The 14,463-nt window shown below is 41.9% G+C and overlaps 1 protein-coding gene across 1 annotated transcript in view; it reads left to right on the top strand.

Moving 5' to 3' along the window:
- HIPK2 (homeodomain interacting protein kinase 2) overlaps nt 1-1,646 on the top strand; it is a 175,906-nt gene extending 174,260 nt beyond the window's left edge. Inside the window, exon 15 of the mRNA XM_036926084.2 lies at nt 1,511-1,646. Coding sequence (XP_036781979.2) covers nt 1,511-1,597 — 87 coding nt within the window. The 3' untranslated portion in view covers nt 1,598-1,646. The remainder of the gene's footprint in view (nt 1-1,510) is intronic.
- Nucleotides 1,647-14,463: the final 12,817 nt, after the last annotated feature.

Below are 14,463 nucleotides of genomic sequence, written 5' to 3'. Positions count from 1 at the left end.
GATAGTAGTACATTTGATTGATTACATCTGTAAGTGTGCAAGCGTCACCACTAACTATTTCTAGAACTTTCATCATCCCAAGGAGAAGTTCTGTACCTATTAAACACTAGCTCATCATTTCCTCCCCAAGCCCTTGGTAACCACCCTTCTACTTTCTGTCTCCAAATTTGCCTGTTGTAGGGCTCTCATGTGAGTGGTATCATACAATATTTGCCCTTTTATGTCTGGCTTAGTCGAGGTTCATGTAAGTTATATATAGCACATATCAGAATTTCCATCTTTTTTAAGACCAACATTCCACTGTATGTATACACCACATTTTGTTAATCCATTCATCTGTTGATAGATGTGAGTTGTTCTACCCTTTGACTTTTGTGAATAACGCTGCGAACACCAGTATGCAAGTATCTGAGTCCCTGCTTCCAGCTCTTTGGGAGATTCACCTAGGAGAGGAATGGCTGGGTTATATGGTAGTTCTAACTTTCTGAGGAACCGCTGAACTTTCCCCATAGTGGCCGCACCATTTTACATTGCCACCAGCAAGGCACAAGGGTTCCCATCTCACCCAGCACTCTCACCCTGCCTTCCACTGCCAGTGGTCTCGGGCCTCAGGCCCACCACGCTCCTGTGCCTCCTGGTTTCCCAGACTCCCCAGCTAGCCTACAGTCCACTCACCTTGACCTGAACCTTCAGTTCCCACACCCACTTGCCGTAGACGATGCAAGGTCTGCCATGTCCGCTCCTGCACCCAAGCTCCCAAGAGCAGCCCAGACCACCCAAGCCTGTGGACATCGCCGGCTCTCTGTGCTCATCGGCAGCCTCTCCAGCTAGTCGGAAACCTTGCTGCACTACCTCCTCACTCCATCAGACCCGCTGCCCCCAGGGTAACCCAGAGAAACCCGCCCCCTTCCCCAAACCTGCCTGCCTCATGTCTCTCCCTTCGGCCTCCATCGCCTTCCTCACCTCCAGAGCTTCTCCTGGCCAAGCAGCACGCCCCACCTGGGACCTTTGTGCTTTTCTCACGCCTCTGCCCTCAAGGACCAGCCTGAGTCATCTCTCCAGAAGCCGGCCCCAGTGACCCTGAGAGGGAGGTGTCCCGTCCAGCCCCTCGTGCGTAGTCCTCGTTAACCTATACCGTCAACACTTCTTTCTGGGTTTTCCTTCCCCATAAAACCACAAAATCCTTGCAGGTAAGGATTTCTCTTCAATCTCTGGCTCTAGAGCATCTATTACAACACTTGGCACAGAGTCGGGGTTGGGGGAGTCAATAAATATGTGGATAAATGAACAAACTCTTCAGCCCATTTTCATTGCCCAATCAGCCTACTTTTCCTTTGGATACTCTGTCTCCCGGAATTCAGGTAATACCAACAAAATCCTAAATGCAGCCACTACTAGAACTCTGCTAAACTCCACTCAGCCAAAATCCAGAGTACATAGAAAGCCACGCAAAATATTTTCACAGAACTTCAGAACGCTTCCATCATGCTATTTTTTTCTTTTTTATTAGAAATGCACCGCCAGGTGTCACAGCCCATGGAAATGGAGAGAGAAGCAGACCCTATTTACCAGGGGAGTGCAGTGCTGCTGTGTATAAGGATCCCACCACCAGTATCACTGGAAAGTTATTTAAACCTGAAGTGAAAAGACAAACACTGCTGTCATATGTTCCCTCAAATGTATTGAACAGCGGGGTAATAAAAGTCTTAAGTTGTCTTAAGTTGCTCACTTGCATCAATGATGAACAGCAAGTGGAGTTCTAGACACACGTAAGTACCATTTCCCCACTGAGCCAAGGAACCCTGAGAAGAGGGCCACACCAGCAGGTCCACGGCGCTCTCACCCAGCCACCAGCCTGGGACTCTGCTTCCCAGGGAGCTGGTCCCACACCAACAAGCTCCCCTGCCTTTGGGGGGTGAGTCCCTGGGGAGTGGAGGTCATGCCCAGGAGCCTGCTTGCAACAACCATGTGTACATCTTTTGTGAGAGCCTGACTTACGTGTTTTCTAATTCTCCCCTATGGTAGCAAATCTTAAGCAAATGTTAGTAAGTATAACAGCACAAAGTATATTAAATGCACAGTATGTAACACGGTATGGGGTAGGAGTCCATGTGACCCATCAGTCCACACGTTTAGTCTCTCCTTTCTACCGGGACTCAGCTATAAAGCAGGCACCTCGGACCCTCCCTTCCACACCTCCCACACTTTATGTCCCACTCGGACCATGCTAACTTCTGCTTAGCAGACCTATTTCCTCCTTAGAAGATCTGTTTCCCTTATGTTGTCTGACACTGCTTGACGACGGAAAATACCCACTGTCCAGCCAATAGCCCTAAACTTCACGCCTAGGGAAGAAATGGAGCTAGGAGCTAGATAACCCTTTATATTGTGAGACCATCTAATACCAGTTTTTAAGTGTTTTACATGCACTGATCTACAGGAGGCATATAGTCCCTCCTACTGAGACGCTATGCTTTTGGCAGAACTTCTAAATGCTGGAATATAGGTCCCCTTGTAAAGAAACCTCTTGACATCTACTTTTTTGTGGGGGGGGGTAAACCAAGTCAATATTTATCACAGGTAACAAAAGTAATAATGTGTGTGGTTAAAAAGAGAAAATTAAAATACATGACAACAGTAGTAAATAAGTGGGGAGGGTGATAAATGATATTCAAGTATTCTAAAATCTTCGAATTGTCCAAGAAGAGATAAAAGTACTAATTTTTTAAGAATACAAGTCATAAGGATAACTTACGTACAAGTTATAAGGATAACAAGTCCTAGGATAATAAGAAAATAAAAAACTATATAACAAATAAGTGAATAGAAAACAAGAGGAATTAAAATTTTTTTCTTAATATTATATAAAGTACATCATGCTGTATACTGAGATTTACTTTTCCACTTATGATAAAATCTTACAACAGAGATTCAGCCATGCACTTATTTATTCTGACTGCTCTAAGTTATCAGTTGATTCATCCATTCTTCCATTGATGGGCAGCTTTTGGATTGTCTCTAGGTTTTTGCTGAACGATGCTGTGATGGACCTTCTCATGCATTCCTCTTTTATATATAATTTTTTTCTGTTTCCCCCTAAAATAATCATTTCTGAAGTTTTTCTTTACCTTTGGAAGGTAAAATTTAAAATATTTTAATTTTTTAAACCTCACCAGCAACACTTAAAAGAGTTTGTGAATCCACACTCTATCCAAAATTTGGTATTATGAGTCTTAAATTTTTGCCAGTGATATGCCTACATCATTGTGGTCTTGATTTGCATTTTCCTGATCACCAATAATGTCAAACATCTCTTTGTATTTATTGGCCATATGTAATTTCCTCTTCTGTGAAATACTTCATATCTTCTGCCTAATTTTCACTGAGTTGTTTGTGGTTTTCTTATTGAGTTTTAGAGTTCACTATATATTCTTAGTAATATTTGTCATTTATGTTTGGCATGAAATTGAGATATTGTAAATATCTCCTCAAAATTCTAATTAACCTTTTCACTTGTTTTTGATTAGTACAAGTTCTTAATCTTAATAAGCTCTGCATATTTTAGTTTTCTCTGAAGTTAACAATGGTCTTTTTGTACATCTGCTTACTTCTTTATGTACTTGTTGCTAATATAATCTAAATCCTTCCTAAAGTGTACAGATCTCCTCAATATATTCAAATTAGGTATTCTGTCAATTTCACCTTCCTGAAGAAATCCTTCCTGGAACTTTGTGACCTCTTCTATCCTGGACACGTTGCCTTTTAGGCACTGTGGTCACCGTCAGATCTCCCATAAACCCATTCCTGGAGACTCTCCTTCTCTCTGTTTCTTGGATCCTAGGGCTTTCTCTTTCTTATTTCACTTTGTTGTTTTGGTGGAGCACTCCTGTACCTTCCTGAGAAAGAGTGTAAGAGAGATTTTAGAGATCTGCATTCTGCTCTCATGCCTTCCGCTGTGAGTGGAATTGCAATTGGACCATTATTTCCTTTCAGAAGTTTGACGACATTGTTTTATTGTCTTATAGCTTCAACTGTTATATTTTGAGAAGTTTGGTTTTATTCTGATTCTTGGTTCTGGTATGAAACCCCTTTTCCCCATCCCTCTGGAGATTGTAGAACCTTCTTTTTCCTTAGCCCTTTGAAGTGCCATGATAGGATATGATGTGGGTCTATTTTGGACCACTATACCAGGCAAGCATGCTTTCAGTTCTGAGAAGTTTTCTTGATTCTCTGAATGAAGAATTTTCTGTAATTTCTTCCCTTCCATTTTTCTGTTTTCTCTTTCTGGAACCCTTATTATTTAGGTATTGAATCCTCTGGATTGATCTTCTAGTTTTCTTGTCTTTTCTCTCCTACTTTCTATATCTTTGTATTTTAATTTTACTTTCTGGGATATTTCCCAAATTCTACATTCTGTATTGATCCTCTACTTCATCTAAACCTCCTTCATATCTGCTATCATAATTTTAATTTCCAGAAGCTTGCTTATTTGTTCTCTGAATGTTTGGGTTTTTTTTGCTTTAACAGCACCTTGTTCTTCTTTTATGAATGTAACAACTTCCTGTATTTTCTCAACATCTTGGTCACAGCACGCAGAGGCTTTCCTTGTCCTTCTGATACTCCCGGGCTGTTTGCTCAAACCAGAAGCTGTCCACCAGAAGTCTCACTGGAAAGTCTGTCCATCTGCATGTAGCTTGCTGAACTGCAGTCGTCATTCTAGGGCGACTGAGCTGGGTATTCCTTTGGGTATATATTCCCAAGGTCAAGATCTTAGTTTTATTCCAGGGGGACTTTCTGAGTTCTTTTCTCTCCTCCAGAGAAGATTTCTGTTTTTCTGCCAGGTGCATGTTGGTTGACAGCCAGCAGTCTGGGAGCTGAGAAGGTCAGGGGAAGTTGCTGACTTTGGTTAGTTTGTGGGGACCAACTCCGTTCTTGCCGTCAACCTTTGGTCTGAGTTTCCCAGGGCCACGGACCCCATCCACTGGGCCCCCACACCGGCGCGGCTCTAGCCGGGAAGGAGGGCCGTGTGTGCCCCCACTTCTTTCCGGAACAGCACAGAGCTCTCGGGGTTCCGGCCCCGCACCCCCACGCCCGCCCGTAGTCCCGGCGGGAAGCACCCACGTGGGACTCGGGCCTCTGGACCCACGCAGCCTCACCTGCTGCTGCCCGGACACTGGTGCCCCCCACCCCCGGGGACCCGCACGTCAATCCTGACATCTACTTTTATGTCTTGCTATGTTCTGTATAAATGTCCTCTTACATTTCATTTCAGTCGCCCTCTCAGAATCTTTATCCATTGCAGACTAAGCCCGAGGACAGGGCTGCTTGTAAGGGAACAGATTGCCCACTGATGGATAAAAGTCCAGAACCAGAAGGGAGAATGGATGCTGGAAGGAAGCCCTACTGAAGGGAAACTACTGCTACAGGCCCAAGATGACACAGGCCGGAAGAGGGCAATATCGACAGCGATTCAGAGCATGGCTTTGGAGTCAGCCATATTCAGCACTGTTGTTTATGACTATAAAAGCTGGCAAGTCATGTAACGGGCCTCAGTTTTTCTTACCTGTAAAATGGGGATAACATTACATGTGGCAGAGACTGGCTGGATATTCCTCAAAGGCACTTCCTCTTCTTGCTGAGCACACAGCTAGGTTTTATTTCCTAGCTTCCTTTGCAGGTAAATATAGCCAGACCTGACCCCTAAAACAGTCTTATCCGTTTATCCACACTCTTCTCCCACAATTTCTGACCAGCTGTGGAATATCTCATGAAAGACTGAGGGCCTAGAGAACAGTGGAGCTGGCAGATGGGAAAAGCCCAGATTTCTAAATAAACTCATGGCTTCCTAATAACACCACATGGGACAAAACCACAAAAGAACAAGGACTAAATATTTTTATTATATTTAAGCCACTTAAATTTTAGGGTTATTATAGCAATTAACCTATCCTAATACAGACACGGATTCCTCAAAGGAAGGCACTGCCATTACAAACACCTTAAATAAAACACCTATCATTGGCTTAGCAGCTGGACAAATAAGGAAATTGATTTCAGGGGCTGGAAAGATGATGGCCCACGTTGTGATTTAGTAAAATATTGGATGAGCACATAATTTAAAACTCTAGTCTACAACAAAAAAAAATCTACCAGAGTTAATAAGTCAATCTGGCAAAATTACAGGATAAAAGTGTACAAATACCTACTGCATTTCTTTACTAGCAATGAACACTTGGAATTGAAGTTTTTAAAAAATATCTTCAGTAGCTTGAAAAATAAAAATATTTAGGGATAAATTTAACAAAACAGATGCAAAAATTCTACCTCTAAAACTTATAAAATGTTGTTGAAATTTTTAAAAAATAAATGAAGAAAGAGGATTAAAGATGGTGGCTTTAGAGGTGAGACAAGAACGCCTCCCATTTTCACATATAATATGAAAATGTAGTTAATACAACTAATCCTAGAGGAGCAACAGGAAAGAAGGCTGTGCCAGACTGCTTACACTTGGAGAAAAGAGCAGACCTCACGAAACAGGGTAGCGTACCAAAGCTTTGATATGGCGGGACCCAAGCCCTTCCCCCACCCCAATTCACTGGCAGGAGGAAGAGAAACGGAGCAGGAAGGGGGTGGAAGCCTAGGACTGCTGAACACCCAGCCCTGGAGATCTGCCTTGGGAGCAAGGACCTACATTGCATGGTGCTCTGGAGATTAGTGGGGTTGGAAAGCTAAGACAGACGGAATACTTGGAGAGACTGAGATTCCAGCCATTTGTGGAAAACAGGGATCCACATCTGACTGCTCTGGGACAAAAGAAAGGCAGACAGTCTGAGAGACTTCCTAACAGCAAGAGGGCTGCTAAAGGGGCAAGGATTGCACAGAGCTTGCTGCTCGGGAGAAAGGATAGGTGGACGAAATTGTCTGGTCACACTCTGCCCAGCAGGCTGGGAACTTCCAGGAGCTTCAGGCGCTCCATCCCCCTGGTTAGCTACTCAGCTCTGAGGCCCCCACTGTAATATTCAGCCTGCTGTGCCTTCCTCCTGGCCTGCTGGCACTGGCTCGCAAGCTAGCAGTCCCTGCCCTGGCATCAGGCCAGCCAGAGGGAGGCTTTCCCTTTGGCAGCTACAAATGCAAAGCACAGAGGCTTATACATCTGTGCTCGGCCCACTGGTTCTGACAGTGGAGACAGGAACTGCAGCCAGGAAGCAGGAAACAGCTCTTTCCTGTCCCCGGCACCATTGCTGCTCCCCTGTGACCCCCGACGTCACCCCAGGGGCTGAGCAGCTCCAGAGAATGGAGCTTCTGGGTACTAGAGGGCACCACATACAAATAAGAAACATCAAAGGAACATGGTTCAAACTAAAATCCCACAAATGCCAGAAAAAGGGCCAAGTGAAACTGAACTCATCTGTCTTCCTTAAAGAGAATTCAAAATAAAAATCATAAACATGCTCATGGAGGTAAAGACAAATATTCAAGAACTCAGGGATGAATTTAGGACAGAGATTCAATTATTGAGAAATTCCATATCAGAAATGAAACATACAGTGAAGGGATTTAAAGCAGATTAGATGTAGTAGAAGAGACAGTAAATGGAATAGAAATTAGAGAAGAGGAATACAAAGAAGCTGAGGCAGAGAGTAAAAAGGATCTCTAGGAATGAAAGAATATTGATAGAACTGTGTGACCAATCCAAACAGAACAATATTTGTATTATAGGGGTACCAGAAGAAGAAGAGAGAGAGAAAGGGATAGAAGGTGTCTCTGAGGAGGTAATTGCTGAAAACTTCCCCAATCTGGGGAAGGAGATAGTCTCTCAGGCCATGGAGGTACAGAGATCTCCCAACACAAAGGACCCAAGGAAGACAACACCAAGGCATATAATAATTAAAATGGAAAAGATCAAGGATAAGGACAGACATTTAAAAGCAACCAGAGAGAGAAAAAATATCACACACAAAGGAAAACCCATTAGGCCATCATCAGACTTCCTAACAGAAAACTTACAGGCCAGAAGGGAGTGGCATGATATATTTAATACAATGAAACAGAAGGGCCTCAAACCAAGAACACTATACCTGGCAAGGTTATCATTTAAATTTGAAGGAGGGATTAAACAATTTCCAGATAAGCAAAAGCTGAGAGAATTTAACTTCTGCAAACCACCTCTACAGTGCATTTTGGAGGGACTGCTAAAGTTGGAAGTGTTCCTAAGGCTAAATAGCTGTAACCAGAGGAAATAAAACCACAGTGAAGAAAGTAGAACAATTAATTACTAAGCAGATGCAAAATCAAATCAACTATCCCCAAAGTCAGTCAAGGGATAGACAAAGTACAGAATATGATACCTAATATATAAAGAATGAAGGAGGGAAAAAAAGGAACCATTAGGTTGTGTTTGTAATAGCATATTAAGTGAGTTAAATTAGACTGTTAGATAGTAAGGGAATTACCCTTGAACCTTTGGTAACCATGAATCTAAAGCCTGCAATAGCAATAAGTACATATCTTTCAATAGTCACCCTAAATGTAAATGGACTGAATGCACCAATCAAAAGACACAGAGTAATAGAATGGATAAAAAAGCAAGACCCATCTATATGCCGCTTACAAGAGACTCACCTCAAACCCAAAGACATGCACAGATTAAAAGTCAAGGAATGAAAAAAGATATTTCATGCAAACAATAGGGAGAAAAAAGCAGGTGTTGCAGTACTAGTATCAGACAAAATAGACTTCAAAACAAAGAAAGTAACAAGAGATAAAGAAGGACACTACATAATGGTAAAGGGCTCAGCCCAACAAGAGGGTATAACCATTATAAACATATATGCACCCAATACAGGAGCACCAACATACCTGAAACAAATACTAACAGAACTAAAGGAGGAAATAGAATGCAATGCATTCATTTTGGGAGACTTTAACACACCACTCACCCCAAAGGACAGATCCACCAGACAGAAAAATATAAGGACACAGAGGCACTGAACAACACACTAGAACAGATGGACCTAATAGACATCTATAGAACTCTACATCGAAAAGCAACAGGATACACATTCTTCTCAAGTGCACATGGAACATTCTCCAGAATAGACCACATACTAGGCCACAAAAAGAGCCTCAGAAAATTCCAAAAGATTGAAATCCTACCAACCAACTTTTCAGACCACAAAGGTATAAAACTAGAAATAAACTGTACAAAGAAAGCAAAAAGGCTCACAAACACATGGAGGCTTAACAACATGCTCCTAAATAATCAATGGATCAATGACCAAATTAAAATGGAGATCCAGCAATATATGGAAACAAACGACAACAACAACACTAAGCCCCAACTTCTGTGGGACACAGCAAAAGCAGTCTTAAGAGGAAAGTATATAGCAATCCAAGCATATTTAAAAAAAGAAGAGCAATCCCAAATGAATGGTCTAATGTCACAATTATCGAAATTGGAAAAAGAAGAACAAATGTGGCCTAAGGTCAGCAGACAGAGGGACATAATAAAGATCAGAGAAGAAATAAATAAAATTGAGAAGAATAAAACAATAGCAAAAATCAATGAAACCAAGAGCTGGTTCTTCGAGAAAATAAACAAAATAGATAAGCCTCTAGCCAGACTTATTAAGAAGAAAAGAGAGTCAACACAAATCAACAGTATCAGAAACAAGAAAGGAAAAATCATGACGGACCCCACAGAAATACAAAGAATTATTAGAGAATACTATGAAAACCTATATGCTAACAAGCTGGGAAACCTAGGAGAAATGGACAACTTCCTAGAAAAATACAACCTTCCAAGACTGACCCAGAAAGAAACAGAAAATCTAAACAGACCAATTACCAGCAAGAAAATTGAAGTGGTAATCAAAATCTACCCAAGAACAAAACCCCCGGGCCAGGTGGATTTACTTCAGAATTTTATCAGACATACAAAGAAGACATAATACCCATTCTCCTTAAAGTTTTCCAAAAAATAGAAGAGGAGGGAATACTCCCAAACTCATTCTATGAAGCCAACATCACCCTAATACCAAAACCAGGCAAAGACACCACCAAAAAAGAAAACTACATACCAATATCCCTGATGAACGTAGATGCAAAAATACTCAACAAAATATTAGCAAACCAAATTTAAAAATACATCAAAAGGATCATACACCATGACCAAGTGGGATTCATCCCAGGGAAGCAAGGATGGTACAACATTCAAAAATCCATCAATATCATCCACCACATAAACAAAAAGAAGGACAAAACCACATGATCATCTCCATAGATGCTGAAAAAGCATTTGGCAAAATTCAATATCCGTTCATGATAAAAATTCTGAACAAAATGGGCATAGAGGACAAGTACCTCAACATAATAAAGGCCATATATGATAAACCCACAGCTAACATCATACTGAACAGCGAGAGGCTGAAAGCTTTTGCTCTGAGATCGGGAACTAGACAGGGATGCCCACTCTCCCCACTGTTATTTAACATAGTACTGGAGGTCCTAGCCATGGCAATTAGACAAAACAAAGAAATACAAGGAATCCAGATTGGTAAAGAAGAAGTTAAAACTGTCACTATTTGCAGATGACATGATATTGTACATAAAAAACCCTAAAGACTCCACTCCAAAACTACTAGAACTAATATCAGAATTCAGCAAAGTTTCAGGATACAAAATTAACACACAGAAATCTGTAGCTTTCCTATACACTAACAATGAACTAATAGAAAGAGAAATCAGGAAAACAATTCCATTCACAATAGCATCAAAAAGAATAAAATACCTAGGACTAAACCTAACCAAGCAAGTGAAAGACCTATACCCTGAAAACTATAAGACACTCTTAAGAGAAATTAAAGAAGACACTAACAAATGGAAACTCATCCCATGCTCATGGCTAGGAAGAATTAATATCATCAAAATGGCCATCCTGCCCAAAGCAATATACAGATTTGATGCAATCACTATCAAATTACCAACAGCATTCTCCAACGAACTGGAACAAATAGTTCAAAAATTCATATGGAACCGCCAAAGACCCCAAATAGCCAAAGCAATCCTGAGAAGGAAGAATAAAGTGGGGGTGATCTTGCTCCCCAACTTCAAGCTCTACTACAAAGCCACAGTAATCAAGACAAATTGGTACTGGCACAAGAACAGAGCCACAGACCAGTGGAACAGAATAGAGACTCCAGACATTAACCCAAACATATATGGTCAATTAATATATGATAAAGGACCCATGGACATACAATAGGGAAATGACAGTTTCTTCAACAGATGGTGCTGGCAAAACTGGACAGCTACATGTAAGAGAATGAAACTGTATCACTGTCTAACCCCATACACAAAAGTAAATTCGAAATGGATCAAAGAGCTGAGTATAAGTCATGAAACCATAAAACTCTTAGAAAAAAACATAGGCAAAAATCTCTTGGACATAAACATGAGTGACTTCTTCATGAACATATCTCCCCAGGCAAGGGAAACAAAAGCAAAAGTGAACAAGTGGGACTATATCAAGCTAAAAAGCTTCTGTACAGCAAAGGACACCATCAGTAGAACAAAGAGGTATCCTACAGTATGGGAGAATATATTCATAAATGACAGATCCGATAAAGGGCTGACATCCAAAATTATATAAAGAGCTCACACACCTCAACAAAGCAAATAATCCAATTAAAAAATGGGCAGAGGAGCTGAATAGACAGTTCTCTAAAGAAGAAATTCAGATGGCCAACAGACACATGAAAAGATGCTCCACATCACTTGTCATCAGAGAAATGCAAATTAAAACCACAATGAGATATCACCTCACACCAGTGAGGATCGCCATGATCGAAAAGACAATCAACAACAAATGTTGGCGAGGTTGTGGAGAAAGGGGAACCCTCCTACACTGCTGGTGGGAATGTAAGCTAGTTCAACAATTGTGGAAAGCAATAGGGAGGTTCCTCAAAAAACTGAAAATAGAAATATCGTTTGACCCGGGAATCCCACTCCTTGAAATTTACCCTAAGAATACAACTTCTCAGATTCAAAAAGTCATATGCACCTGTATGTTTATTGCAGCACTTTTAACAATAGCCAAGATATGGAAGCAACCTAAGTGCCCATCAGTAGATGAATGGATAAAGAAGAGTTGGTACATATACACAATGGAATACTATTCAGCCATAAGAAAGAAACAAATCCTACCATTTGCAACAACATAGATGGAGCTGGAGGATATTATGCTCAGTGAAATAAGACAGGCAGAGAAAGACAAGTGCCAAGTGATTTCCCTCATTTGTGGAGTATAACAACGAAGCAAAACTGAAGGAACAAAATGGCAGCAGACTCAGAGACTTCAAGAAGGAACTAGTGGTTACCAAAGGGGAGGGGTGTGGGAGGACAGGTGGGGAGGGAGGGAGAAGGGGATTGAGGGGTATTATGTTTAGTACACATGGTGTGGGGGATCACGGGGAGAACAGTGTAGCACAGAGAAGGGAAATAGTGAATCTGTGGCATCTTGCTGCACTGATGGACAGTGACTGTAATGGGGTAAGGGGGTCTACTCGATAATATGGGTGAATGTAGTAACCACATTGTTTTTCATGAAGCCTTCATAAGATTGTACATAATAATACCTTAGTAAAAATCAAAAAATCAAAAATAAATAAATGGAGAAATCTACTTCATTCATTGATTGGAATTGTCAAATTGTTAAAATGACATTGTCCCTCAAATTTATCTATGAGATTCACTGAAATCCCCATCAAAATCCCAGAACGCTTTTTTTGTAGACTTGACAAAAACAAACAACAAAAACTAGAGCAACAGATACCTGGGTGATTATATCAAACAGCCTTAATTGGAGTCCCAGAAGAAGAAGATTTCTGCAGAAGGAATATTAAAGAGATAAAGGTGAAGAAGTTTCCAAAATCGATCAAAAGCATCAACTCACAAGACTGAGAATCTCAGGGCACACGCACACACAGCACGAGTGTATTGCTCAGCCTCCCACGACTATCCCAGCAATGGGCCGAGGGCAGAACGTGTGCACCCTCCCAACTAGCCCCTGTCAGTTTAGGGGAAGATACGGTATTACTACAGCAGACTCAAAATCTCAGAGGCTTGTCTCCTCATTTACCAGTTTGCTGCAGGTCCACACAGCTCTCCAGGGAACCTATCTGCCTCCCCCCACACTCCCCACCCCGACCCACGCCGACTTAGTCCCAGAGGCTTCAATCTTAGGGAGCCTCCAAATCGACAATTCATGATTTGGTAGGGGAGGGAAAACATGGAGAAGCGTGCAATGGTGCTTAAATACTTCCACCTGGAAATGACACATGTCACTTTTCATTGGTTAAAGGAAGCCATTGGACACCTAACTTCAAAGAGACCAGGAAATACAATCCTTCCACGTGCCCAGAGGAAAGGGTGTATGTCAGTCATCCCTACCACATTCCCTGAAACGCATCCTGATCCTGTGTGAATTTCCACATTGAAAGGCCCTGAATGGAGCAGAGCTATTCCCCATCACTGACCTGGCCAGAAAGAGAGCTTTACTTTGGTAAGCCTCTGAAATTTGGGCATTACTACAGGAGCTGGCATACTCTAATACCCTACCCAATCTCCATTATACTTAAAAATAACAGTAATTATAAGTTTTTATTAAGCACCTACTGTGGGCAAGGCAATGTGCTAAGCCCTCATGTGTGAAATGCTTAGCACAGTCCTTGGCCTTAATAAGCTCTTAATTAATGTTCATTGTTACTGTTCCAACTTTTTCTTAGATGTAATGTATCTGTTCAAATGGAGTCTGTTCAGTAGACTGTAGGACACTGTTTTCTTTCCAAGTATAGTATAACTCCTTTCAGGTTCCTGGACCCAATACCAGTGTGTGTGCGTGTGTGTGTGTGTGTGTGTGTGTGTGTGTGTGTGTGTGTGTGTGTGTGTGTGTGTGTGTGTGTGTGTGTGGTCTTCCTGGACCCAATACCAGTGTGTGTGTGTGTGTGTGTGGTCTTCCAATAGCAAGCAATTCCTGGACCCAATACCAGCGTGTGTGTGTGCGTGTGTGTGTGGTCTTCCGGTGCACAATACCAAGCAATTCTTGAATGCCATCAGGGCCTCCAAGAACTCAATTCTGATGTTATCTGCCCAGAGACAGCACCAGATTCCCCAGGTCAAGGGCTCCGTCCTCCAAGACCGCCCTCCACCCCCGCTCAGGCTGTCAGTCTCAAGCCTCAGGCTGTTCCCTGTGCTGCTGACCAACCGGCTATGGATTGAAGGTTCCAACGACCTCCCCCTTAGGTCTGAATAATTTGCTAGAGCAGCCCACAGAACCCAGGAAAACACTTAAATTTGCCAGTTTAATAAAGGGTACAAGTTAACAGCCAAATGAAGGGATGCTTAGGCCAAGGTCCCAAATAAAGGAGCTTCTACCCTCCTGGGCTGCACATGGAAGCATTCTGG

This window comes from Manis pentadactyla, chromosome 7, assembly GCF_030020395.1.
Source record: "Manis pentadactyla isolate mManPen7 chromosome 7, mManPen7.hap1, whole genome shotgun sequence".
Lineage (NCBI taxonomy): Eukaryota > Metazoa > Chordata > Mammalia > Pholidota > Manidae > Manis > Manis pentadactyla.
The sequence above is the reverse complement of the archived record's forward strand: the minus strand, read 5'-3'. Positions and strand labels throughout refer to the sequence as shown.